This window comes from Sceloporus undulatus, chromosome 4, assembly GCF_019175285.1.
Source record: "Sceloporus undulatus isolate JIND9_A2432 ecotype Alabama chromosome 4, SceUnd_v1.1, whole genome shotgun sequence".
Lineage (NCBI taxonomy): Eukaryota > Metazoa > Chordata > Lepidosauria > Squamata > Phrynosomatidae > Sceloporus > Sceloporus undulatus.
Window position 1 is genome coordinate 91,198,581 of NC_056525.1, and position 24,667 is coordinate 91,223,247.

The 24,667-nt window shown below is 40.8% G+C and overlaps 2 protein-coding genes across 6 annotated transcripts in view; both read right to left on the reverse strand.

Moving 5' to 3' along the window:
• Positions 1-2,051, reverse strand: part of SLC35D1 (solute carrier family 35 member D1) — a 45,394-nt gene extending 43,343 nt beyond the window's left edge. For all 4 annotated transcript variants that reach the window (XR_006103774.1, XM_042465947.1, XM_042465946.1 and 1 more), the window contains exon 1: positions 1,796-2,051. Coding sequence is in view for 3 of the 4 variants with exons in the window: in XM_042465947.1 (XP_042321881.1) it covers positions 1,796-2,037 (242 nt within the window). In the remaining variant the exon portion in view is untranslated. The remainder of the gene's footprint in view (positions 1-1,795) is intronic.
• A 3,198-nt stretch (positions 2,052-5,249) lies between these two features.
• LOC121929792 lies at positions 5,250-24,365 on the reverse strand. Of its 2 annotated transcripts, XM_042465704.1 has the most exons (9): positions 24,248-24,365; positions 20,687-20,783; positions 18,500-18,669; positions 16,668-16,771; positions 15,101-15,204; positions 12,982-13,057; positions 11,874-12,003; positions 9,126-9,312; positions 5,250-6,789 (listed from the first exon to the last, which is right to left on the reverse strand). In XM_042465704.1, the coding sequence occupies exons 2-9, from the start codon at positions 20,765-20,767 to the stop codon at positions 5,800-5,802; spliced, it is 1,842 nt and encodes a 613-aa protein (XP_042321638.1). In that variant the 5' UTR covers positions 20,768-20,783; positions 24,248-24,365; the 3' UTR covers positions 5,250-5,799. The 2 variants fall into 2 exon arrangements, with proteins under 2 accessions (XP_042321638.1, XP_042321639.1); XM_042465705.1 differs by lacking the exons at positions 18,500-18,669; positions 24,248-24,365 and having other exon boundaries at positions 20,687-20,775.
• Between the last annotated feature and the right edge of the window lie 302 nt (positions 24,366-24,667).

Here is a 24,667-nt window from a genome sequence, read left to right on the forward strand (position 1 = left end):
ATAATAATAATAATAATAATAATAATAATAATAATAATAATAATAATAATTTTTATTTATATACCGCTTTTCCGCAGATCACCCAATATTGTAGGATAACTCAATATGGCCAAGAAAGAAAGAAGGTTTTTCAGAGTTTTGGAGAACGCTGAGCACAAAGTGCAGACAGCCAAGGCAAGACCTGTATCAGTCCTGTGAAAACGTATGGAATAGTCCAATGGTTTTGAGGCAGTGTGGTGTAGTGATTTGAGTGCTGACTACGATCCTGGAGATTAGGGTTCAGTTCCATGCTCCAACATAAAAATCCACTGGGTGCCCTTGTGCAAGTCACACTCTCTCAGCTTGGCAATGGCAAATTCCCTCTAAAGAAACATGCTATGAAAAACCTGTGATAGTGTCACTTTAGGGTTGCCATAAGTGGAAAATGGCTTGGCAGCACACAACAACAACACTAAACCTATGCCTATGGCAATTTATTCCTGTTGAGTTCTAGGGGGTCTCACTATATCCAGTGCAAGACTGTGGCCATGGCTATAAAGTTATACTGTTGCTATTGTCGTGTGCCTTTAAGTTGTTTCTGACTTTGGGCAGCCCTAAGGCATGCTCAAGATTTGTTCAGAGGTGGTTTACCATGGCCTTCCCCTGAGGCTGAGAGAGTGTGACCTATCCAAAGTCACCTGTGGGTTTTTTTATAGTTGAATCAAACTCTTTAGAGTTATAGATCAACATTCAATCAATTTATGGCTCCCATAAAGATATTAAGGTAAATGGCATAGAACTTCACAGGAAGCACCGAACAAGTGCGCCCCACAAAAATACACACACACACATATATATATATATATTCAACAGAGGGGATTTGCAGCACATGCAAGAGAAATGCCTTCTAAGCCCCATTCTGGAAGGTGGGAGAGCTGAGGGCTGTCTAACATAGAGGCCTCTTGAACAACCAGATGTCCTCACTGCTGAGAAGGCCATGGCTCTGCAAAATGGAGGACACTGAAGAAAAATGGAAGACATGGCCAAATAAAAACTAAAAACACTCATGGAGCTGTAAATTGTAAAATGTAAAGGGCTTTCTTAAGTCATGCTCCAAATGGAGGAGACATTTTGGAATTCATCCTAGACAAACGGCTGAAATGTAGGGCTTGCCCTGGAAAAGGAGGACGTCTGGTCACCCTGTTCTTAGGGCAGCAACTCCGAAACTGTCCAGAGAGGCACAAGGCTGGGAGAGGGTGGCAGAGATGCCTGGCAAGGGGAAGGCAGCCATGTCCTACATTTCAACCTCCTGTCCAGGAGGAATTCCCAAATGTCTTTCGTTTTGGGCAGGACTTAGAGGCAGGAATGTCTATTTCTGTGAGTGGGTTTTTGGCTTTTCTTTGGTCCAGGGGGACCAGACGCCCTCCTACATCATTTCAACCTTCTGTCCAGGAGGAATCCCAAAACCTCCTCCATTTTGAGCAGGGCTAAGAAGCAGGAATTTCTATATCTATGAGCGTTGCTAGCTTTTATTTTCTGTCCAGGGGGCATTCCCAAATGTCCTCCATTTTGGGAAGGACTAAGAAGCAGGAACTGACATTTCTAGGAGGACTGTAGCTTCTATTTTCTGTCTAGGAGGACTCCCAGAACATCCTCCATTCTGAGCAGGACTAAGGAGGAGAAGGAGGAGGAGGAGGCATGATGCCTTTCCCTTCCTTCTCTTCCCTGGCTGTGGCCCTGTCCTCCTCCCTCCTCCTGCTCCTCCTCCTTGGGCCCAGGGTTAATCATCAGCCAGCCTGGCCTCTGCAGCCTTTACCCGTAGCTGCTGAGGACGCTCTTGTTGACCACGACGATGAGGAAGGAGCTGAAGCCATAGAAGGCCGCCGCCAGGAGCTTGAGGCAGACGGTGAGGCTGGGCGCCGCCGCAGACGCCATGCCCGGCTCTGCATCTCCCCTGCTGCCTCTGCCGCCTCTGCTGCCAGGAAGGGCTGGGGATGGAGGGCTCTCGCCTCCCTTTCCTTTCTCAGCCTGACGCCTGCGTCGTCGTGCCCCCGACATGATGACTGCAAAGGCTCACGTCACAAGAGGAGGAGGAGGAGAGGGAGGCGTCCTCCTTTTCCAGGACAGCCTCCTCTCCAGGAGGAGGTCCTCCTAGTCTAAACCTCCTCCATTTGGAGCAGGACTAAGAAGCAGGGATGTCTATTGAAGCTTTTCTTTTCCCTCCAGGAGAAATGTCCCCCAGTGTCCTCCTCCCATTCGGAGCAGGACTAAGAAGCAGGGGTTTCTATTTCTAGCAGGGTTTACTAGCTTTTGCTTTCTGTCCAGGAGGAATTCCCCAAACCACCTCCATTTTGAGCAGGACTAAGAAAGAGTCATTTCTGTTTTTTGTGAGGGATGTCAGCTTTTTTCTGTCCAGGAGGAATTCCCAAACGCCCTCCATTTTGAGCTGGAAGTTTATCACACCAGAGGAATTTCTCTTAATATTGAATGAAAAGAAAGTGGGGCCAGAACGCATTTACGTGAATTCACTAGTTTAGTTAATTGCCCGAAAATAGCTTGCCATTGCCCAAATTTGCGTGTGGTAGTCTATCACGCAATAACATTAAACCCCATGGTTGCGTTTGGATTGCCATTGGCTTATACTTCCAATTTCCCTTGTCTGATAAACTCCCAGGACTAACAAGCAGGAGTTTGTATTCATAGGAGGGTTTTAAACTTTTATTTTCTGTCCAGGTATTCCCAAACATCCTCCCATTTCAAGGAGGACTAAGAAGCAGGGATTTCTGTTTCTAGGAGGATTGTTCACTTTTATTTTCAGTCCAGGATGATTTCCCATTTTGAGCAGGACAAAGATAAGCAGGAATTGACATTTATAGGAGTGCTTTTAGCTTTTCTTTTGCAATGGCCTCCTATTTCTTCTTAAAGGTCCTCCATTTGGCGTTGCCTTGTCCTCCTGGGCAGTGAAGACCCTGGTGGGGCAACTTCTGGGTCTGGGGGACTGGGGTGCTTTCCTGGCCTCCTGAATAACCTCTGGAGAGGCACCCTTAAGCAGGATGACCAGACATCCTCCTTTACCAGAACAGGTCCTGCATTTCACTCTCTTCTGTCCAGGGCTGTTTATTTCTATTTGCTGTTTGCTGTACAGCAATCCAGTGCCGTTCATGGGCTCACCATACATGGACTTGAGGTCACGAGGATGGCATACCCTAATAAAGTACTATAATAATATAATATAATGCGGCATGCCCCATTCATGCTCCTTATATTTAAAGTAGTAAGAGGAGAAATTATGCCAGTGTATTTATGGATGGTGTGCAAAAGGTAGGCGGAAGGAAGTCTTTTTTCCTCCTTCATAATATTAAAACCTCCAGTTATCCACTAAAGGTTATTTATTTTAAGCATTATCTATCACCTCTCAACCCAGTGAGCCCCGCGAGGTGACATACAACAGATGAAAACATTAAATAAACTGATAAAAGTGTTTAAAAACATAAATTCCCCTGCCTATCATTCTGTGGTGAACTCAGCATGCATGCCAGAGCCCGTACGCTGAGCTCTCTCTCTGTACCAAACGCCTACTTCAACCTCTCCATGACCCTTTCCAGGGTGAACCAGGCTGCTCTCCATCCTGGAAAGGGTCATCAGAGGGCAGCCTCCACCCCTTTGCCTGAAGCTGGGAGAAAGGCATGATGTATATCTATGTGGGTGGTTTTAGCTCAGGGTGACCAAACTTGGTCCTCCTCCATTTCAGGACCTGCCCACCTTTTCAACCTTTTGCCCAGGAGGGATTCCAAACAGTCCTCCATTTTGAGCAGGGCCAAGAAGCGTGGATTTATATTTATATGAATAGATTTTTTTTGTTTTTGTTTTGGAACACACTCAGAGTGTAGTGGAGCCTCCTTCCTTGGAGGTCTTAAAGCAGAGGCTGGATGGCCATCTGTCGGGGATGCTTTGATTGAGATTTCTTGCATGGCAGAAAGGGGTTGGACAGGAGGGCCCTTGGGGTCTCATCCAATTCTCTGATTCTATGTTGTCACCATCCTGTGCAGTTTTGTACCTATTTACCTTCCCCCTGCAAAAAATGTGCAGCCATGTGAATCCATGCAAAACAGATGGATGGTCAAATGTTTGATAATGTGCATCCTTGCAGATACACATGGATATGTTGGTAAAAATTGCAATTCATTTCTCTCTGAAGTTTGAGGATCTTTTGGGGGGAGCTGCAAAAAGCCCAAATTCATCTGAATCACATGTGGAGGGATTGCTTTCTCTCTGAATAGAATAAGGAGTATTTAAAGTGTATAGCAAGCCCTAGGTCACCAGAATAAGGCACCTTTCATTGAAACATTGCAGTGAAGGCATAAGGGAAACATACCATAATTTGGTGCTCTCAATGAGAAAGTATTCTGACCAGTAGCCATTCACCTAAGTTCAGGCAGCATATGCACCTGGAGAGGCCTTCTGAAGAAGAGTTTAACAAATGGAAGTTTATGTCTATCAAGTGCAAAGGTGTCAGTCTGCTTCAGATTTTAAAACCCACGATCTTGAATCATACTTGTCAGTGGAAGCTTCTCAGTAATATGGAGGGGGCACCTATAACGGCATCTATGGTTTACTTATTCTGAGAGAGTATACTACAGTTATGGAGTCTGTTACCATTTTATTTACCATATGACTCCTTCCTATGGAATTTTTGGATCTCTAATCTGATTTGAAGGTACTTAAGACTTATCACACACAGTTTTTAAACCACCGTTCAAGTTCGAAAATACTGTCTGTGGCAATACCTATCACACACTGATGTTTCTGTCTTATCACTGCCTTTCCCTCAAAGTGTTGCTAGAGCACACCTTGTCACCAATAGGGAAAACCTGTCAATAAGTTCCCAAATGTGCTTCTGTAGCATTAGTCCTCAGATGCAATAGGTTCCACCCACGGCAGTTCTGGTACTAGGCAGTAACCTGGAGTCAGTGTCTCCTCCTCTTCCCCTCCCACTTACTACTTCCACACAGCATGTTTTCCTTTCCAACAACTTTATTTTATTTTATTTTATTTAAAAATCATATTAGCATACCTCCAGAACTGCATTAATTTTTTTAAAAAATTAAAAACCCTGAAAGGCACACTGGGCAAAGGGCAGGAAGGCAATGCAGAAAACAGCACGAGGGCTTGATCACACTATTGAAGAGATGTGTAATATAGTATGCTCCCAAACTGGTATGTATCCAGTTCCTTGTACTAACAAGATCAGGGGGGAGAATGGGGCTCATGTGATGAATTCCCTAGAATTCTTTCTTGTTGAGAGCTCTAGTACTGTATATAGTTAAGGGTACGTGTGTGTGTGTAAATGTGTTCGCATGCTATGGCTGTCTAACAGAACTGTAAGTACCTTGCCAAACTACACATCCCAGGATTCCACAGGTCAGAGCCATGACAGTTAAAAGTGGCATCAAATTGCTTTTAATAGCACCACTGGGTAGTGCAGATACATTCACAGTCTTAGTTACTCTTTTAAAAATGAGACTACCTCTGCCAACACAACATCACATTTTGTCATGTTGTAGTGAAACACTAGATGGCACACAACATCCTAGAAAGAATCCTTTAGCATATCTCAATATTCTGCCTGAAAACAACTATATTGTTCATAATAAAAACCCAATACATCTCCCTTCCGGTTTGCAATCATTCTGCGCTATACCAAGGCAAGTAATCTGGAGAAAGCCATTCTTGCAAGCTTTATTGGCTGTGCTGAAAGTGCTCCACACAACAACTGTAATTTCATAGGCCAAGGCACAGTTCTCTTCATGATGTCTATTTCTATAAATTGTCATTAAAGTCCTGCATACTCTGATCTCTATGGGATTCAGTGGTTTCAAACTGTGCTGTTGGTATACTTATAACTTCTGAGTGAGTGGGCATAATGTACTGCTCTTCGGAACGCGTAGCCCTGTTACCTAGTTTCTGGAACCTAAGACTGAAGCCCTTTAGTGATGCTGATGAGGTAAGCCTTCTCCTTGAACCCTTTCTGCCTTCTTGGATTAGAGATTTTCTCTGCAGTGCTATGAGTTCCATGTCAGCTGCCCTGTTTCCATCCTGGAAGGGTCTCTGGTCAAACATATCCTGGTGACACACGAAAGATTTGTTGGTCTCACCGGGGTTGGTTTTAGTGGGATCATATATTGGTGAGACTTCATCACCAGGCCTGTGGATTGGAAGTGGCTTTGAGATGGGTATGTAGTCCACAAAAATCATTCTACCTTTCCTACGGACATCTTCAACAGAATTTATTGGAAGTTGGGATTTCATTCTTGAAATGAGACTGCTAGATGAAGTGTCTGGGTATTCAGCACTTTTAAGATTCACTCCCTGTATCATAAGTGTATCTTTGCTAAATGTAGGCATATTCCATGTGCTATTCCTCTCTGTTACAATGTTACTGTTAATAGTTCTAGTCACACTTGCACCAGTTTTCTGAACAAATTGTGTCTCTTTCTTAGAACTTGCACAGACATTGCAGCGTGCTTTCTCCACAGATAAAATCTGAATGGTAATGCGTTTTGGTTTCCCAGACAATGTGGGCTTTTTCTTCCTTTTTACAGTTAGATTAGGAGGTTTTTTACTTCCAATTATTGCAATGGATTCATTGTAGTTATTTTGTAGAACAGGATTTAGATGCATACAACCTTCACCCCTCTTATTCATGTCGTAAAATGCTTTATTTCTATATAAAGCAAGCCATCGATTTAGAACATAATTCTCCATGTATCCTCCATTGTGAATAAAGATGGGAAATGATTCACTCATTTTCTAGAAAAGGAAAGAAGAGGACATTAAAATCTTTCACACCAGGCAGGAGGAGACAACTCTGGTTGAAATTCAAATGCTCGGCTATACTATTACCAGTACCTATTGAAACTTAAATATATATGTCCCTTGGTATCCACTACGGTTTAGTTTCAGGGCCCCCCATGGATACCAAAATCCTTGGATGCTCAAGTTTCATTAAATACAACAGCATAATAAAATGGTATCCCTTATATAAAGTGTCAAAATCAAACTTTCCAATATTTTCAAATGATGGATGGTTGAATCCATGGATAAGGAATCCATGGGTACAAAGAGCTGACTGTAATTTTAAAACAGCATTTGTCACTTACTTCATAAATGCTTATATGTTATATTTCAAGGAGCACAAACTGCCATTTTAACCCCACAGAAACCCCAGGAGGAAGGCTGTGAAATGGTGATTTCTGCAAAGCCACATACATAGCATCACAGACAAGCCAGGATGTACAGTAGAGTAGATAACTATGAAAGGAGTCAGGAAAAATAAATAAGCTTACAAGTTATTCAGGCTTAAGCACTAGTGCTCATCCTATATTTTTCAATAAAACTTATCTTTGATTTCAACTTAGCTAGCCCAACCCTATAAACCAGCATGGTGCAGTGATTTCAGTGTTGGCCTAGGACTCTGGAAGACCAGAGTATGAATCCCTACTAGGTGACCTTGAGCAAATTGTACTCTCTCAGCCTTAGAGAAAGGCAACCTCTGAGCAAATCTTGCCAAGAAAACCCCATGACAGGTTCACAGTAAGCTGGAAGTGACTTGAAGGCACACAACAACAACAACAGTATTAAATTATGGAGAAATGTATTTCATTACATTTAGGACAACATTTTTAGCCCCAATCCCTGTTAAAGGTCATATTAACATCAGTAGCAGCTGGTGACTCTGATGTCAGGGGAATGGTGAATCTGCATTCTGTTTTGGTGAGAACTGTGAAGCTACTTTCCAAGGTCCTGGATGTCAGGGGTTTTCAGGGAGTTAGCCAAGGTAGTGAATCTGCCCCCACATAGATAAAGCACCTTAAATAGCAACATTATTGTCTACACTGAAACCTGGAGTGGATCCACTGCCCTACTGACGTCAGAGCCACCAATTACCACTGATTATTATTGGAGGACAACAGATACACAATGTGATGACAACAGGTTGTTGCTGTTAATTGCCATCAATTCAGCTTCAACTTACAGCGACCCTATGAACGAGAGACCTCCAGGTCATCCTGTCATCAACAGCACAGGTCTTGCAGACTAAGGGCAGTGGCTTCTTTAATTGATTCTATCCATCTGGCATGTGGTCTTCCTCTTTTCCTATAGCCCTCCACCTTACCAAGCATTATCCTTTTTTCTAGTGAGTCATTTCTCCTTATGATATAGCCAATTCAGTTTAGTCATCTTGTTTTCTAGAAGGAATTCAGGCTTGATTTGCTCTAGGACTCATTGATTGCTCTTTTTGGCTATCCACAGTATCCGTATAACCAGTGGTGTCATTGGGCAGGTGCAGGGGGTGTGAACCACACAAGTGACACCCCAAAGAAGGAGTGACAACTGATGAGGCCCTCCTCCCACTGCAGCTTCATCGCCAGCCCAACTCTTTCCCCAGAGAGGGAGCTCAGGTGGCAGCAAGTTTGACGGTGGGGCAAGTACACCCCTCGTGGCTTCATTGTTGGCCTGGCTCTTTCCTCAGGGAGGGAGCAGAGGTGGCAGCAAGGGCAGCAGGTAAACAAGGCAGCAGGAGGGGATGTCCTCACCAAGCCTGGTGACACTATTTCATACAACTTTTCTCTAGCACCATATTTCAAATGAACTGATTCTCTTCTCACAGAGATCAGGTTTCTTCACTGCCCACCGTTCACAACCATACACAGATATACTGTATGATGGCATGGACAAACCTAACTTTAGTATTCAGTGATATATCTTAACACTTCAGGATTTTGTCTAGCTGCCCTTCCAAGTCCTAATCCTAGACAATAATAGTACAGATGGGGAATCATATAGCCCCCCAGATATTCTTTTGTTGCAGTTCCCATAAGCCCTAGCACTGGCAATAGGCAATGGTGAAGAATGCTAAGTGATGCAATCCAACAACTTCTGAAGGGCCACTTCATTCCCGCCTCTGACAAAGAACATCAGGATTTGAAGCATATTACCATCAGTATTTGAGTTACTAAAGCAACCAGAAAAACTGCATCTCAGACAAAGGAATGGGATGTTTTTAAGGCAATAGCTTCAACTAGTTTACAGAATCTTTATAACACTTGTTAAACAGTTAGAGATGAAGGGGAAGAAGATATTACCACAGGAATTTGGCTTTTTGCTTTTGGACTGCCAACTCTGATTACTTTGGCATTTGGTTTCTCTATTTCATCTTCAATGCACAAAGGGACTGGGAGTTTCTTCTTTTTCAGAAGTGTGTCCTCAGAGTGGATAAAAGTCTTCTCAGTCTTTTCTCCCTCATTGGTTAAATTATCTTTGAGAAGACTGCTTTAAAAACAAAGGTGTTAATCATAAGCAGGCACCCACTATTTAAATAAATAATACTGCCAATAGTTCCAACAACATGTCATATTTAAAAAATAACTCATTGAAGGAATAGCTTTTGCCAAACCATCAGAGTGATTACCAACATGGTATCCTCCAAAAGTACGGTGAGCCTGAAACTAGAGAAGGAGTTGCAGTAGTATAAATCATCATCACCATGATCAACAACAACAGCATGTTTATGAAAAGTGACTATGTAACACTTTTGAGACTAACTGTGTGAAAGTAGCTGTAGCATAAGCTTTCATAGACCCAGGTTTACTTTCTCAGACCTAAGTCTATGGACTCTTTCACATGGCAAAAAGTGACAGGAGCATAGCAGATGCTCCAGTCACTATTGCACAATTGCTTGAAGATTATCAGACAACATTGGATGAAATAAAAATATTCATATTATAATCCCATTAATAAAAAGGAATTTAAGCGCCATGTGGAAGAGTCCTATGAAAGTTTATACTACAACTTCTTTCACACAGTCTCATGTTTCAAGATTCCTTTGCATACTGATATTCCAGACTAACATGGTTATGTCTCTGAATAGTATCGATGGTCTTTTATTCACTTCACATAGGAAAACAATAGGCCAGACACCTTTTGAAGGATTATGTAATCCTAACTTTTAAATGTGTCAGTGGTTGTGATTTTTACAAGCCTGTGTAAGGAGGGATCTGGTAGAATTGTAGAAAATGCAAACAATCTTGTTTGTTTGCCTGCACTGCCATGGACAGGTTTAAAGATTACTTAGTATACAGGCACAGCTGGCACCCACATTATGGGAAGGGCCACTGACTGGCTGTGGAATGAGCTGGAAAGCTACCAGCAAAAGCATGCAAACCCCACCACTGGACTGTCTACCTCCAAAATGCTAGTAGAATGTTATAGTCCATGACCTTTAAGCAGGATCTTGGCCATTCTTTTAAAACAAATAAAATAAATCCGACATTGTCATTCAGTCTATGGACTTGTCTATATGGATGATTTACCCCCAAATCCCCCCCTGGACTCATTGGATCCTGTTTACATGATGCGTGGCCAAATTCCCAAATCAGGTCCATACTGTTTTCATGACACCAGCACCTGATTCAGGTCTACTTCCCCACAACCCACATTTAAATAACTCACCTTTTGGTGTGTGTTTTTGGCTCTTTGCAGTGATGGAGTGTCTGTTTTTTCATTTGGAGTCCCTGCAAACTGCCCAGTGCCACTGCTGTGGGCAAACATCATTCTCAGGTCAGAATGAGGCACCCAGTGTCAATAGCATGGCTGGGCATCTTGTTCTGACCTCAGCAGCAGCACCAGTCGATGAATGGGTACCGCATGAGAAGGCGGCCACCTGTTGTTCATTGCAACAGCCAAAAACTCACTATAAAACAGAGCTGGTAAGGGGCAAGTCTGGGGCAAATTGAGGGCCAGAATACTCCAGGGGCAGCCTAGAGTGTTCGTGTCAACCCACTCTCTGTTTGCCAAAAAACATAGACAAGGGGCTCACTTTGCCCACTGCTGCTGCTCTGCTTATGGGAATTAGACACTGCATGACCATTCTCAAGATTTTATGTCACCCAGTACGTCCGACTCCCAGCAATGCCTAAGTATTGCAGATTATACTTTTAAGCAAGTTTAAAAGCCGCACACTGAGGAAGCACACTAGAGCTTTGTATGTTCAGCTGGTAATTTCAACCTCCCTAAGTATACCATAGGGACAGTAGCAGAGGAACTCATAGGCAAGCTTGGATGTGTTCTGAAAATTTGATAAGACCTACTAGAAGATAGTGAGCCAGCGTGGTGTCCCAAGCTGGCTCCAGTTGAGTGTTATACTACGACTTTGGAAAATAGGGTTCAAATCCATGCTCAGCCAAACCCAGTGAGTAACCTTAGGAGAGTCACATTCTATCAGCTGTTGTTGTTGTTGTTGTTGTCTGCCTTCATTTCGATCTCAACCCATGGTAACCCTGCTGATGAGATATCTCCAGCCCTCCCCCCCTTACATTTGCTACATGTTTACAGTCAGGGAAAATGAGAGGTGGTAGTGAAGAAGGGGGGGAAAACATGCTGCTGCAGCCACGGGTAAGGAATCCTAACCAAAACACCATTTATGAAAAAGCAGAAAGGGATAACATAGCACTTATAAAATACACTGCTCATGAATGAGATGACAGAATGCTTAGCAATATTGGTTAATTTGGGGGTCCAGGTGTGGCCATTGTGTTAACATTCAGAGACCTCATTCACTTTCAAAGAACAAAACAGGATTTTATGCACGTTTAAAGTATATTGCCATATCCTGTTACTAAGAATAACACATTCTACAACAAACATGTTACTAAATATGAAAGAATTAGAGTTTTTTGTGGGTTTTTCGGGCTATGTGGTCACATGGCCACATAGCCCGAAAAACTCACAAAAAACTATGGATGCTGGCCATGAAAACCTTCGACTTCAAATTAGATAGAGTGTTAATGCTTTATAACAGGAAGTTTAAGTTACTGTTATGAATAGTTAGTTACCTTCCATTCAGGGCATCTGATAAGTTACCATTTGGACAGAATTTGACTTTTCTCTCCTGTTCCAGATCCTGAGGGCCTTGATTTCTTCCCACATCAGTAACAGTGGATTTTTCTGTTGATAAATAATCATCTGAAATGACAATGAGTTTGATGGTCGCTTACCAGTGCAATGATTCAAACGAGAAAGAAAGAAAGAAAGAAAGAAAGAAAGAAAGAAAGAAAGAACCTGTAATCACAGTTAAGGGATTAGATGAAATGGAGAAGACATGTTACAGGAAAGCACATTAATAAGTGTGTGGTTGGTCAGATTGCTGATTGAAATGTTAACATTACCTGGACAACTTGGAGCATTAGTAAGTGTCTTGCCACATGAACCAGAAAACAAAAACAAAACACTGCTGTCTGATAGCTGCTAGTGAGGATAGGGAGCATTTCCATATGTTCAGGGCCTATCTATATGACAGACAGTTTATAAACATTGTGGTCATGTGCAACTTTGTTTACATTAATATGGGGTGTGCTGAGGTCCACAAAGTAAATATGGGTTGGGGGCGGCAAAATCATTACAGAAATATGTACGTGTACACTAATTTTTCTACAGTTGGTGGCTGCCTCAAGTAGTATGTCCTGTCCAGATCATTCTTGAAATTGGATGATGAAGAGACAAAAAAAAGGGTAGAGAGGAAAACCCCAAGACACAATGTCTTTCAAAATTAAAAATGAGTAAGTTTTATTCTGTGTTTAGGGTACTAAAATATATATCTGGTGGTAGTATGGGAAGGGAGGAATGTCATGTGTCTTGTGAGTTTTAGAACTGGGAAAACTACTTTTCTCCTCCCCACACACAGATTCAGTCCCAGTTAAGTGTACAGGAATCAGAGCTAGTCAGCCCAGCCTTTGCAAGTTAAGCTATTAAAAACCTATAACACAGTTACAGTTTCTTCAACTGTCATTGGTTTCTCACTGTGATGGTTCCATGACTGCAGGACTAATCAGATGTGTGTGACAAAGTTGAACCAGTCTGCTGTTTAAATAACACCCATTGTTGTTGTCAGCAGTTTTATTTATTTATTTATTTATTTATTTCTGTCCTTTATTTTTCTCCCACCTTTTTCCTCTGTGGCCATTGTCTGTTGGTCCTGAGTACTTTGCAGTTCTGCAGTGAAATAATTGGTGATTTGTGGCTGGAAAAAATGTGATAAAACAAATTCATATATCATTCCTAGTAATGGTAGCAATAGCAAAAGCAGCTTCATTTATATATCGCTTCATACCACACTGAGCAGTCTCTAAGCAGTTTACAACTGTAAGCTAATTGTCCCCAACAATCTGGGTACTCATTCTAGCAATCTCTGAAGGATGCAAGCCTGAGTCGACCTTAAGCCCTTGACTGGGATTGGACTCACAACCTTGTGGTTTGTGAGTGAGTGGCTGCAGACAGGGCATTTTCCCCCTGTGCCACCAGGTTATTCTATGATACAAAGATGCTAGACTATATAGTACTTGTGTACAGTAAGGAACATACAGTGAATTTATTTTGATCCTATAATACTGTGGTTGGGTGTTATGAAGAAGGCAGCAAATTGACGGCCCATCTTTTAATAGAGGCAAAATTCCTAATTTCAGGAACATGAAAAATTCTGGCTATTATCTTAAGGATATGGGAAATACTTACTATAAGAGCTCATATCAATTAAAGGCTATCATTAATCTTGCATTCAATGACTTTTATAGAAAACTATAATGCAATCTAAGGATGTGTCTGCACTGTAAATAATAGTTTGACAATACTTTAACTGCCATGGCTCCATCCTATGGAATCCTGGGATTTGTAGTTTGTTTTGGTTCCAGAGCTCTCTGACAGAAAAGACATCTTACAAAACTACAAATCCCAGAATTCTATAACTTTGAGCCATTAAAGTGGTGTCAAGCTTCATTAATTCTTCAGTGCAGATAAATCTGACTAAGCCAAGTCTAAGAATACAAAATATAATAAGATAATCAGTTAAACAGGCACAGAAGCCTCACTTTTTTCTTCATTCAGGGATAAACCTTATTAAGCTCCTGGACTTTGCTTTTGCAGCCCCTCAAAGCTGATCACTGGAACAAAGGTGTTGTTCCTAACAAACATCAGAGGGCCAGATCCCCACTGGGGCTACTGTGAACATAGGAAAGGTTTAATCTCCCACATCCCCAGTCCATGAACAGAACCATTTGCATTGTTTTGAGCTCCTTAGTGGAAAGATGGAGGTATTAAAGGTAATAAAATAAATGCATAAATTCAGCCCACCTACCCCACATGATGGCCCAAAAATTATAAGGAAGGGAAACTCTGTTGGTATGCAGAGTCCTGCTCTCTCTTTTTCTTAAAAGCAACTGCACACAGGGAGAGTGATGGAGGGGGAAAACCAGCTGTTCAGAAGGTTGAAACTCACTGATCCACCTGCCAATACACACACACTATGGTCTTGATCCAAATAATGCACCAGCCCACTTACTTGGATGGAAGGAAAGCTGCATGCTACATATACAGTGGTACCCCGGGTTACGAAATTAATTCGTTCCGCGGCGCCCTTCGTAACCCGAAATCGTTCGCAAGCCGAAAAAGCCATAGGCGCTAGCGCTGGAAGCCGCGATTTCGTGCGAAAAAGCGCCGAAAAGCACCAAAAAATTTTTTCGTAAGCCGAAAAAAAAAAAAAGGAACCCGGAACAGTTTTTTCCTATGGAATTTTTTCGTATCCCAGAAATTTCGTAACACGGTGCTTTCGTATCCCGGGGTACCACTGTATAATGTATTACATTCTGGTGAATAAATAATTTTGCTTGTTGTTGTTATTGTTGTTGCATGCCTTCTAGTAATTTCTGAGCTAAGGTGACCCTATCATGGGGGTTTCTTGGCAAGATTTCTTCAAAGGGGGTTTGCCCTTGCCTTCTTCTGAGGCCTACAGAGTGTGACTTGCCCAACATCACCCATGCCATTTCTATGGCTGAGCACAGATTTGAACTCTGATCTGCAGAGTCATAGTCCAACATTCAAACCACTACACTGGGTATATATTTGTTACAGGGTTCTTTTATATGTGCATCCAAGAAAAAGTTTTATCTCATTATTCCTAATAATTTTGATGTCAAGTTCCCATTGATTCATTGGGTCTACTCTTGTTGAGACACATGATAAGCTGTTGTTTTATGTATGTAGCTTAGAAATGGCTGATCACATAACTTACCTCGGGTACTCTTTTCTTCTGAACCTCCATGGCAGAATGAGCAGGTTTAAGCTTTGGCTTTAGCTTCAGGATCATAAAGCCTCCATCTAAAGCCTGAAGGTTACCTTTAAATATGTATATATACTATGAAACAAAATAGTAATAATTCCATTTGTACTGTATAGGATTTTGTCTAATGGATAAACTTCCAAATTCAAATATTGGTTTGTCTTCAAAAGAATAGTATTGTAAGACTTGAGTGCAAGCCCAAAGATATCTCTACAAACTCAGTACATACACCTGGAATGAGATAGAATGGAGAAAAGGGGCACAATTGGCTGGATGGAGCTGATGTGTATGTGTATATCTGTTACAATATGTGGCAATTGGTAGCTTCCATATCAATGGGAAAGGAATTTCAATATGCCAGTATGTGAGTTACCCACCAAATGTGTAAAATCCAAAATCTAAAGTCCATAGAGGAGAAATCTTTATTATAAGCAGAAGGCAGGGGGAGCATCATTATGTTAGGTTTTGAAGCTCTTGGGCTTCCTCATAAGGGAAAGATTGTTTTTCAAAATCAATCAATGCAGGAAAAGAAAGGGGACTATTGACGTCACAGTTCTGCATCTTTTTGCAGAATGTTTCTGCAGACAGAAAGTTCAGGCTCTATCTCCACCATTCCCAAAAGATTCACCTCTTTCTTTAGTGGAAAGGGTGTTATAAATATATTATTATTATTATTATTATTATTATTATTATTATTATTATTATTCCTGCTTTGACCCTGTCCTCTGTGACAATAAAGGTCCCTATGTTGGCAGAGTTCAGTGATCTTCTTTGTTGGCAGAGTACAGTGATCCTGTACTGTCAAGCTCTAGAAATAAATTTAGGTGTCGTGAGAAGAAGGCATGTCAACAGAAGACAATTAAGACTGTTTTTGAAAATCAAGTCCCCATATTTGCAATTGTATTAGGTATCCTCATATTCCAAAAAATTCATGAGTAGCCATGAAGACAATTTTTTTAAAAAATCCCCCCAAACTCAAAATACAAATTTTTAATAAATAAGTAATACATTAAGGTTCAAAAACAGTATAGAAGAATGAGGACTGTACAGAGATAGTTGGTGGCATCCATGCCAATGGGATGATGAATCTGTTCTTAGTCTAAAGGTTCAAGGAACTATCCAAGGTGCTGAGCATTTTCTGAAATAGATTCAGCACCTTGTATATGCCTTTACATTTTGGACTCAAGCTTGGAAATTAACTATCCCCAGAGGCATGGGAGATCTCAGACACCACTGGATACAACATATTTCCAAAAATATCTTTGTTTAATTCATCCTTGTTGATATACACGAGGGCTAAGAAACGTTAGTGCCCTGCCACTCCTGCTTCCGCTAGCAAAGTTTAGCATAGGCTTTGCCAGTACCAGATCTTGTCACTTTTAAGTTTTGCTCTCCAGTCCTGAGAACTAGGATTTGCATACTAAGAACTAGTGGATCCAGATTTCGCTATGTGATAATAATCATTGCAGCAGGAAAAATCTAGTGTTCCTGTTTAAAACCAAAATAATAAAAAACATACCTCTCTGGTCAGTTGGTTTAGATTTCAAGTAGGTTGGAGCACTAAATGGTCTTGCACCAGGTTTTCCAGAGTGATTTTTCCTAGTTACTTGTGAAGACATCGGCCTAAGAGTACCAAGATGACCACAAGTGTAAACTACTGTATCATTGTATGGCTAAAACAATTTCATGGAAAAGACCACAGGAAGGAACTATGGCCTAAATCCAATTGCTACTACCAACTAGACTAGATCCATTAAACTGTCAGTTTTTAAATCCCCTTGAATCAACAGTCTAGCAACTGGATTTCATCCTGTTTCCGCATTAAGGACAACCATAGAAAATCTTATTAATGAGATCTGGAATGTCTAGTGTAAAGAACTTTTGTGCTAGAAAAAGCCTTCATCTAGTCATGAAGAAGTTGCTTCTACACCATTCTAGAGCAAGGCTAGGAGAGAAAAATGACCCAAATACCAAGCCCTTCTATTTGCATAAACTCTTACGGATGAATAAACTTTTCCATTCCCTGTTTTAAGCTGTTGTTATTTCAGTCATTTTTATCTAAATCAATAACAAAATTATTCAGCGTTAACATACTGAAATGTGGCCTATATAATCAGTCAGTCAATCAATATTTCCCATATAACCAGCAGGATTTTTTTTAAAACCCCACAATATGCCAATTATGTGGGTAATTTTAAAGAATGCATTTTGACAGTGCTGGATATGAGAGGTCTTGAAATCAGCTGTGATTTTTATATTATAACTTATATTTTTCCTGTCACTAATAGCCCTTATGACAGAAGTTTTATTTGTGTACTTTCCCTTACCCCTTTTCATTGACGACTCTGGATTGTATATAGTGACTTCCCCTTTTTCTCTGGCCCTTTGCTGTTAGTGTTGTTGTATTGTTTTTAATACTGTTTTTAACTGATTTTATTGGAATGTTTTTATATGCTGTTGTTTGCCGCTTTGATCAGGTTTTGGAAAAGCGGGATACAAATAAACTATATTATTCCATTATTATTACTTTTATAAGCTTTGAGGCAGGGTACCTTTCACAGGAAATGCAGCACAAATCCCTTTTCACAGGAATTGCAGCCTGTAATGGTTCTCCAAAACCTTCATGAATGGGAAGTGGGACGACAGAGGATTAATCAGGACTGTGTCTGCCAAATCAGGACAGTTGGAGGATATGCTACACTGGTAAAGCAATAGCTGTGTTGGGAGGGATGAAGCTGAAATTTGGGATTTGGAAGGCGATCAAGGATGGGTACCCTTTTTCCAGATTAACAGAGGTTTACGGTACCCTGTCCTGCTCCAAAATCTGTTAAGGATTGAAATTACAGGGTCTCATCCTGAATCCAATTTGATAACCCTAGAAAGAATACGTAGTCCACAAACAGGCAAAATATGACCTGTGATGGACATGCCACACCCAAGGCCTTTTTGAAGCCCCCAAAAGGTGCCATCATGTCTCTCCTCCACCATGACTCCTAAGTCATAGGAAGTCATTTTACCATTTCCCACCTCTCTTTTAAGCCTAGGAAAATTCTTTTTAAAATCAGGAAGTAAAACATAAATTGACTCACTAGGCTATTTCCTGGCAACTATTTAATTTTGCTCCTTAGTTTTGTGGCACAGAGATCACCCCTTCTTCTTTGTGGATCTGCTTGCTAGTTTGCCTAATAATTTACATAGTATAAATATGTTTTAATCAATTCAAGCCCAGTTTTGCTAATGTATAGTAGCTTCTTGCACCACAAAGTAACTGCTGCTTATCTCATAGGATAAAACAAACCATAAGTACCAAAAACAAAGAGCAGCTCAAATTGTAAGGAGAACAGGTCTCACCTTTGCCCCTGCTGCACTGTGCTTTGACCATTTTGTATAACATGGTGATAAGATGGCATTGCTGAAATTGCTGGTTTTACAGGGCCAGATGATTCATATCCCATTTTAAAGTCAAATGTCAATGGAGTTCTCACATAAGGGTTCAACTGTATTTTCCCAAGGCTTTGGCACTATTTTTAAAAAAAAACAGACACTGTTTAAAATGCAGGGGTGGCATATGCTATAACATTTCATGTTGAAAACTGGCACACATGCAGACAAGTATTATGCAAGTATGATGAAGATGGCAAAAGTTATTAATGAGAAAGAAATGATGTGTTACAAGAGGCTGCAGCAATTTGCATTTGCCTGATCATACTGGGTAGGGCAAGAGTTTTTGTTAGAAAGAAAATCTATACATTTTGAAAGTGAGGCCCGGTACAGACTCGCGCTATGCACCAGCCTGCAACCAAAATTAGGGCTTAGGAGAGCAGCCTGCACACTGATGATGTGCCTCATGCACCACGTCCAATCGCATTGCACATGAGGGGCATCATCATGGTGCGTGAGCATGCCAATGGCACCCATTCTGTGGCGGAAAAAGTAGCCCCTTTCCAGGCTTTTTTTTTATTTTTTTTTATTTTTTATTTTTTTATTTTTATTTTTTTTTGCTCTTTGCGTGTGGTAGCTGCAAAGAGGTGGCATCTTGCCACTCCTTTCTGCCCGTCTGTCGAGCCCCTAAATCACTAATGTAAATAAAAAATAGAAATAAGGAGGATTAGGCAGTAATGGTTGAGATGCAAATACAAATGACAGAAATTTCTTATGATTCTCCTGCTCATACTTTTTTACTGAGGGGTAGCTCTTGCCTGCCCTCAACTGGACTAGTTGAGGATGTTCAGGTTCATTAGCCAGGTGAAGCAATTGCCTCATATGGCAGGACAGCAGGATCCCTGCTCCCTGGTTTTTCCTCCTGAGTTCCTTGGCCATTTCCTTCTGTCAAAGGATGAATCTGTGTGTGTCACAGTGTTGGTTTTGCACCTCATAAATTAGAGTGCTACTCTAAGGTGTGGTCCAAAACTTTGTTTGATCACTTGTGTTGAAGTAATATTTAGTTAATTTGAAAAGTCCTCCCCTGTGTTGTCAGTCTGAGAAAGCCTGACAACACAAAAAATGTATTTTATCAGCTGCTAAAAGGAGAGTAGGGATGGGACCATCCTGGTCTCTCTAGGGAGGGAGTTCCAGAGCCTAAGAGCAGCCACTGAGGAGGCTTATTCCCACCAAAGGAGCCTAAGAGGGTGGTGGGATAGAAAGAAGGGCCTTTCCAAATGATCTTACAGTTCTAACAGGCTCCTAAAGGGAGATACAATCTTTCAGATTTCCCCCAACCTTGATATTGATTCTGCCAAGCAATGGGGCCAGAGAGTGAATCTGAGACTTGGGTAAATTTCTCACCATCTCATATTTCACTTTAGGGAAGCCTATGGGCCACATGCAACCCTTGGAGCCTCCCAATCTCTCCAGACTGCCAGTTAACAAAAATATTCCAAGGTGATTTTTCACCTTAGCTCCCACCCCATCCTGAAAATGGCTCAAAACTATTGCAGGTCATCGTGGCTTTTCCTCCTATACGGTACCCTTCAAGGCCCCTCATACCTCAAAAACTCTCCCAAAGCAAACCAAAACCCAAAATACATCACCTCCAGTTGTAAGATGTGCATGTGCAGTCTGCTGAGGGGCAGGGCATGAAAATTAGTTCCATCTCCTCCTCAGTTGCCCACCTCTGCCTTACGCTATGGGAGGGTATCAGTCCATCCATCCATCCGTACACCAGCCCAACCAGCTTACAGATATCCTATCTACTGCATACATTTTGCTGCAAGGACATTGCACAAACAGGGAAGCACACATATATACAAATGAAGATGTTATCCTAGGATACTACACATAAGCTTGAGCTTTACTTCCTGTTGCTTATTTACTCTAAAGGCATCAGATCCCATCTGGTCTTGGAAGCTAATCAGGATCAACCCTGGTTAGTACTTGGATGGGAGACAGCTAATGGATACCAGGTGCTGTAGGCTACATTTCCGAGGAAGGAACTGACAAAACCACCTCTAACTATTCCTTACCAAAGAAAACCATATGAAATTCATGGGGTCACCATATGTTGATAGAAGATACATATAGATGGGCATACACACTTACCTCAATCATGTCATATTTTCTCAGTCTTTTCTTTTCATACTGCTTCATAACATCTAGTTTTAACAGTACTCTTTGAGCCATGTTTCCTATTCATTCCCTAAGGAAACAGACATTGGGGCTGGGGGGGGGAAAGAAAGAAAGAAAGAAAGAAAGATAGATAAAGGAAAAATGTGTAACAAGAATGACTCTGATGCACTAAGGAATGCAAAGCTGCCATATCTTTTAAGAATACTGCATTCAGTCTGGTTCACCTGTCTACAAATGTATTCAGTCGTGCAGTATAAACATTATATCTAACATTATATCTATTCATTAATGCCATGGACTGATGTTGATATACAGATAGCTCAATGCACTGAATTTATTGTATGAGAAATGAAATGGACAATGAAAATACCCAGCTTGGAAGGACTGCTTCAGAGCTGGGGAAAGTGCATCAAGTCAAAAGACAAAGGTGGAAGTAAACAAGATAGCATATCTGCCTCCCATTATTGTTGGCAACACCAGTAAAATAAGTCAGCCTCTAAGACTGGAAACCAGAAGGACTTAGGGAGGGGAATGACTTGGAGAGAAGAGCTAAGGTGACAAATTCAGCACCTATCTTCCACCTGTCACTTTTCCATATGAATAACACCAAGACTTGGCATGTACATTTTGGGAAAGTGGGTTGTTCGAAACAGTCTTCTGCTACTGTATGCATATCTGCCCTTCAGCATCTAATCATGTTTTGACATCCTCCGTTTTCCTCAATGAGATTTGAACTTTGCTAATTCTGATGGATGACTATTATTCTAACCACATCATGTACAGTATAACTCAGAAAATGATGTGGTTACACTGCTCATATTATGAGCACTGCTCATGTTATCTAGAGTCACCTGAGAGCTAGCATGGTGCAGTGGTTTGAGCATTGGAGTATGACTCTGGATACCAGGATTCAATTCCTCCACCCAGCCATGGGTGACCCCTTAGGATTGCCATAAGTTGGACATGACTTAAAGGCACACAACAACAATAAGATTGACATACCTTTGTACAATCATAGTAGGAAAATGTATTATGTGGAAAGAACGCCCATGTACAGTATATTTTTGCATCGCACATTCACAATCAAGTCAGTTAGGAAGAGTAAACATCCTATGCTTCAGCAATAGTTTTCATAATCATTATTCAAATATCATCAGAGGACAGTCTGTGGAAACAGCTAAAACAAGCTCCTTTTCAGTTCCAGCTGCAATGTTACTTGGAACTACCATTATCAAGGACTACTGTGACCACAAACAGAGGAAGCCAATGCTGTACTTCTGACAGTTTTATACAAAACAGGATTCTACACGTCTACATTTTTTCCACTTTTTTCTAGCTGGGCTACAAGTGGCATATAGCTGTTTACAAAAATTCTACAGGGTGCAATTTTCTGATTATCTGATGCAACTGAATAATCTTCTTTCATTAGGTGATAAGGGTGTTAGCAAAAACATTTTTTTTTACAAAAATCCATGAGCTAAGAAGCAGTATGCAGAATTATATTCATGGGGTGAGTCACTGTAGATAAATTCTTTAAAATCAAAAAGATCAGCCAGAGAGGAAAAAGTGAGGACTAGAGCAATAAATGTTTAACCTGTGACATACTGTAGTTATATGCCATCAAACTGTTTTTAACATACGGTGACCCTATGAATGAAAGACATCAAAACCCACAGTCATCAACACTCCTACTCAGGTTTGCATGCTCAGGATGTTGGCTTTCTTTATTGAATCATCTACTGTCATACAGTCTTCCTCTTTTTCTACTGCCTTCAACTTTACTAAGCATTATCATCTTTTCTAATGAATCATGTCATCTCAACAATATGTCCAAAGCACAATAGCCTTAGATTGTCATCTTGGTTCTAGATAGATTTCTGTCATTGTTTTTGTGTATCTTCAAGTCATTTCTGACTTATGGGACCTTAAAGTCACCATATCATGCGATTTTAACAAGATTGTTTAAGAGAGGTTTGCCATTGCCTTTCCTTGAAGTTGAGAAAGTGTGACTGCCCAAGGTAATCCAGTGGATTTCATGGTGGAGCTGGAATCGTTCTCCAGTCTCCGAAGTCATAGTCCAACACTCAAACATACAACATACTGGCTTTTTAGAGTGCATGATTTGCTCTTGGACTCATTTATTGTCATTTCAGTGGTCCACAGTCTCATTAGAATTCTCTTCCAGCACCATATTTCAGGGGAGTTGGGTTTTTTTTCCTCTCAGCTTTCTTACTGGGCAGCTTTCATAATCATAGAAAATGGAAATCCTACAGCTAGGAAGATTTGTCTTTCATATTTAAACACTATCTTTATATTTGAGGATCTCATGTAGCTCCTTCATAGCGTCGCCAAAAAATAATGACAACAGAAGATTTACCTAACTTAAAGTGGGCAATGGAGAAAGGAAATGGTGTAAGAGCTAGCTTAGTTACAAAACAAAGGGAGACGTTAATCTAGAAATAAGAAGATTGGAAATGAAAGGGCAGCTATGAAGGAACACATGAGATCCTCAAATATAAAGATATTAACTTTCATCAGTAGTCATGCCAAGTCTTTGCTACCACATCAACACACACAGCCTCTTGCCTCACTGGAAAATACAATTTCACCTTCGTAGAAGGTGGGGTTTTCAGAAATTTTTGTTTCTTGAGATCACAGTGCCACTTGCTTACTCTCGCTGTTTGATTTTCCATGTTCTGTTCAAGGACATTCACTCATTTCAGTCCATCCTTCTTTCTTAAAGGGGATTGCTCCCACGTGTGTGTGAAGACTGCAGCCTCAAGTGCCATTGCAGATTTGTTCCAGCTAGACCCTGGAGGAGTTTGAAATTAGCCAGACCGAATCTTTTTTGATTCTATACATTACCTACTATGACAGGCATAAATATCCATAGGGAGAAAATGAAATGAAATGTAAACACAAATACTATACACACACACACACACACACACACAATATAGGGTTCTGCTCTTTTTCTTTTTCTTTTCTTTTTTGTACAAACTGCCAATGCAAGATGCAGAGTTTGGAAAGGTTACTTTTAGGACTCTGATTTCCATGCTGATTGAAGGCTTCTGAGAATGTAGCTTTACAGTCCTAAACGAACTTTCCAAGCTCTGTTGCGATCTTTTTTCCACACTCCCCATCTCCTGTGGGAAGAGACTGAAGTGGCTACAACATCATCTGGTAAAACACAGAGAAAGCCCCTATTCCCCTGCTCTGTTTCTGCTTTCTTTTCTGATGCGGTAAAGCTCCAAGAAAACTGCTGAATCAGTAACATATATCGTTTTAAAATAACACACTTCTAAGAAATATTTATCAAACAACATGACTAAAAGTCTTCGCGGTTTTAATAACACGTTTTTCAACAAAACCAAATAAAAGTCGAATATCTAGTTAAGGTGCTGATTGTTGCTTCCAGCAATATAATACAACTTCTTGTCCACTTCTCCAGAGAATCTTTTAAGAAGAAGCAGATTGGCAAATTACTGCATTTCAAATCTAGAAGGATATAATTTGAACATTCTTAATACCTACACCATTAGGAGAAATCAGGAAGATGGAAACAAGCTCTGCTTTCCCTGGGTCTTCTTTATTCCAAAATCTTAGGATTTCAAAAACAGATAGTAGCTAGTCTTTGGACTCCATATCCCAGTCTGCCATCTTGAGAAATTCCATCATGGTGAAAAGCAAATGCAACCAGTACACAGTAATAATTATGTGTGTGTGTCATTTAGAGATGTAGACACCCCAGATCTGAGTTCTTTATGACTTTTAAACATAGTCAGTTTGTAAAGAGTCAAAAATGCTTTCTTGACATTCAAATTGTCTCTGGTTCCCAGGAATCAGTACTTTAAGACCAGGTTTAGATCAAATACCATGATCTTGCCCTTGCACACTAGCTAGTATGGTGGAAAGAAAGGGGAATTAGGATATAAACTAGAAAACAATGTGGAA

Coding starts and splice junctions, on each gene's coding strand:
- LOC121929792 (XM_042465704.1), bottom strand. CDS start 20,767: ATGGCTCAAAGAGTACTGTTAAAACTAGATGTTATGAAGCAGTATGAA. Junction 18,670..20,686: donor GAAAATATGACATGATTGAG/GTAAGTGTGTAT, acceptor TTTTAAAAATAG/TGCCAAAGCCTTGGGAAAAT. Junction 13,058..15,100: donor AGAAGAAAAGAGTACCCGAG/GTAAGTTATGTG, acceptor CATTTTTTCCAG/CCACAAATCACCAATTATTT.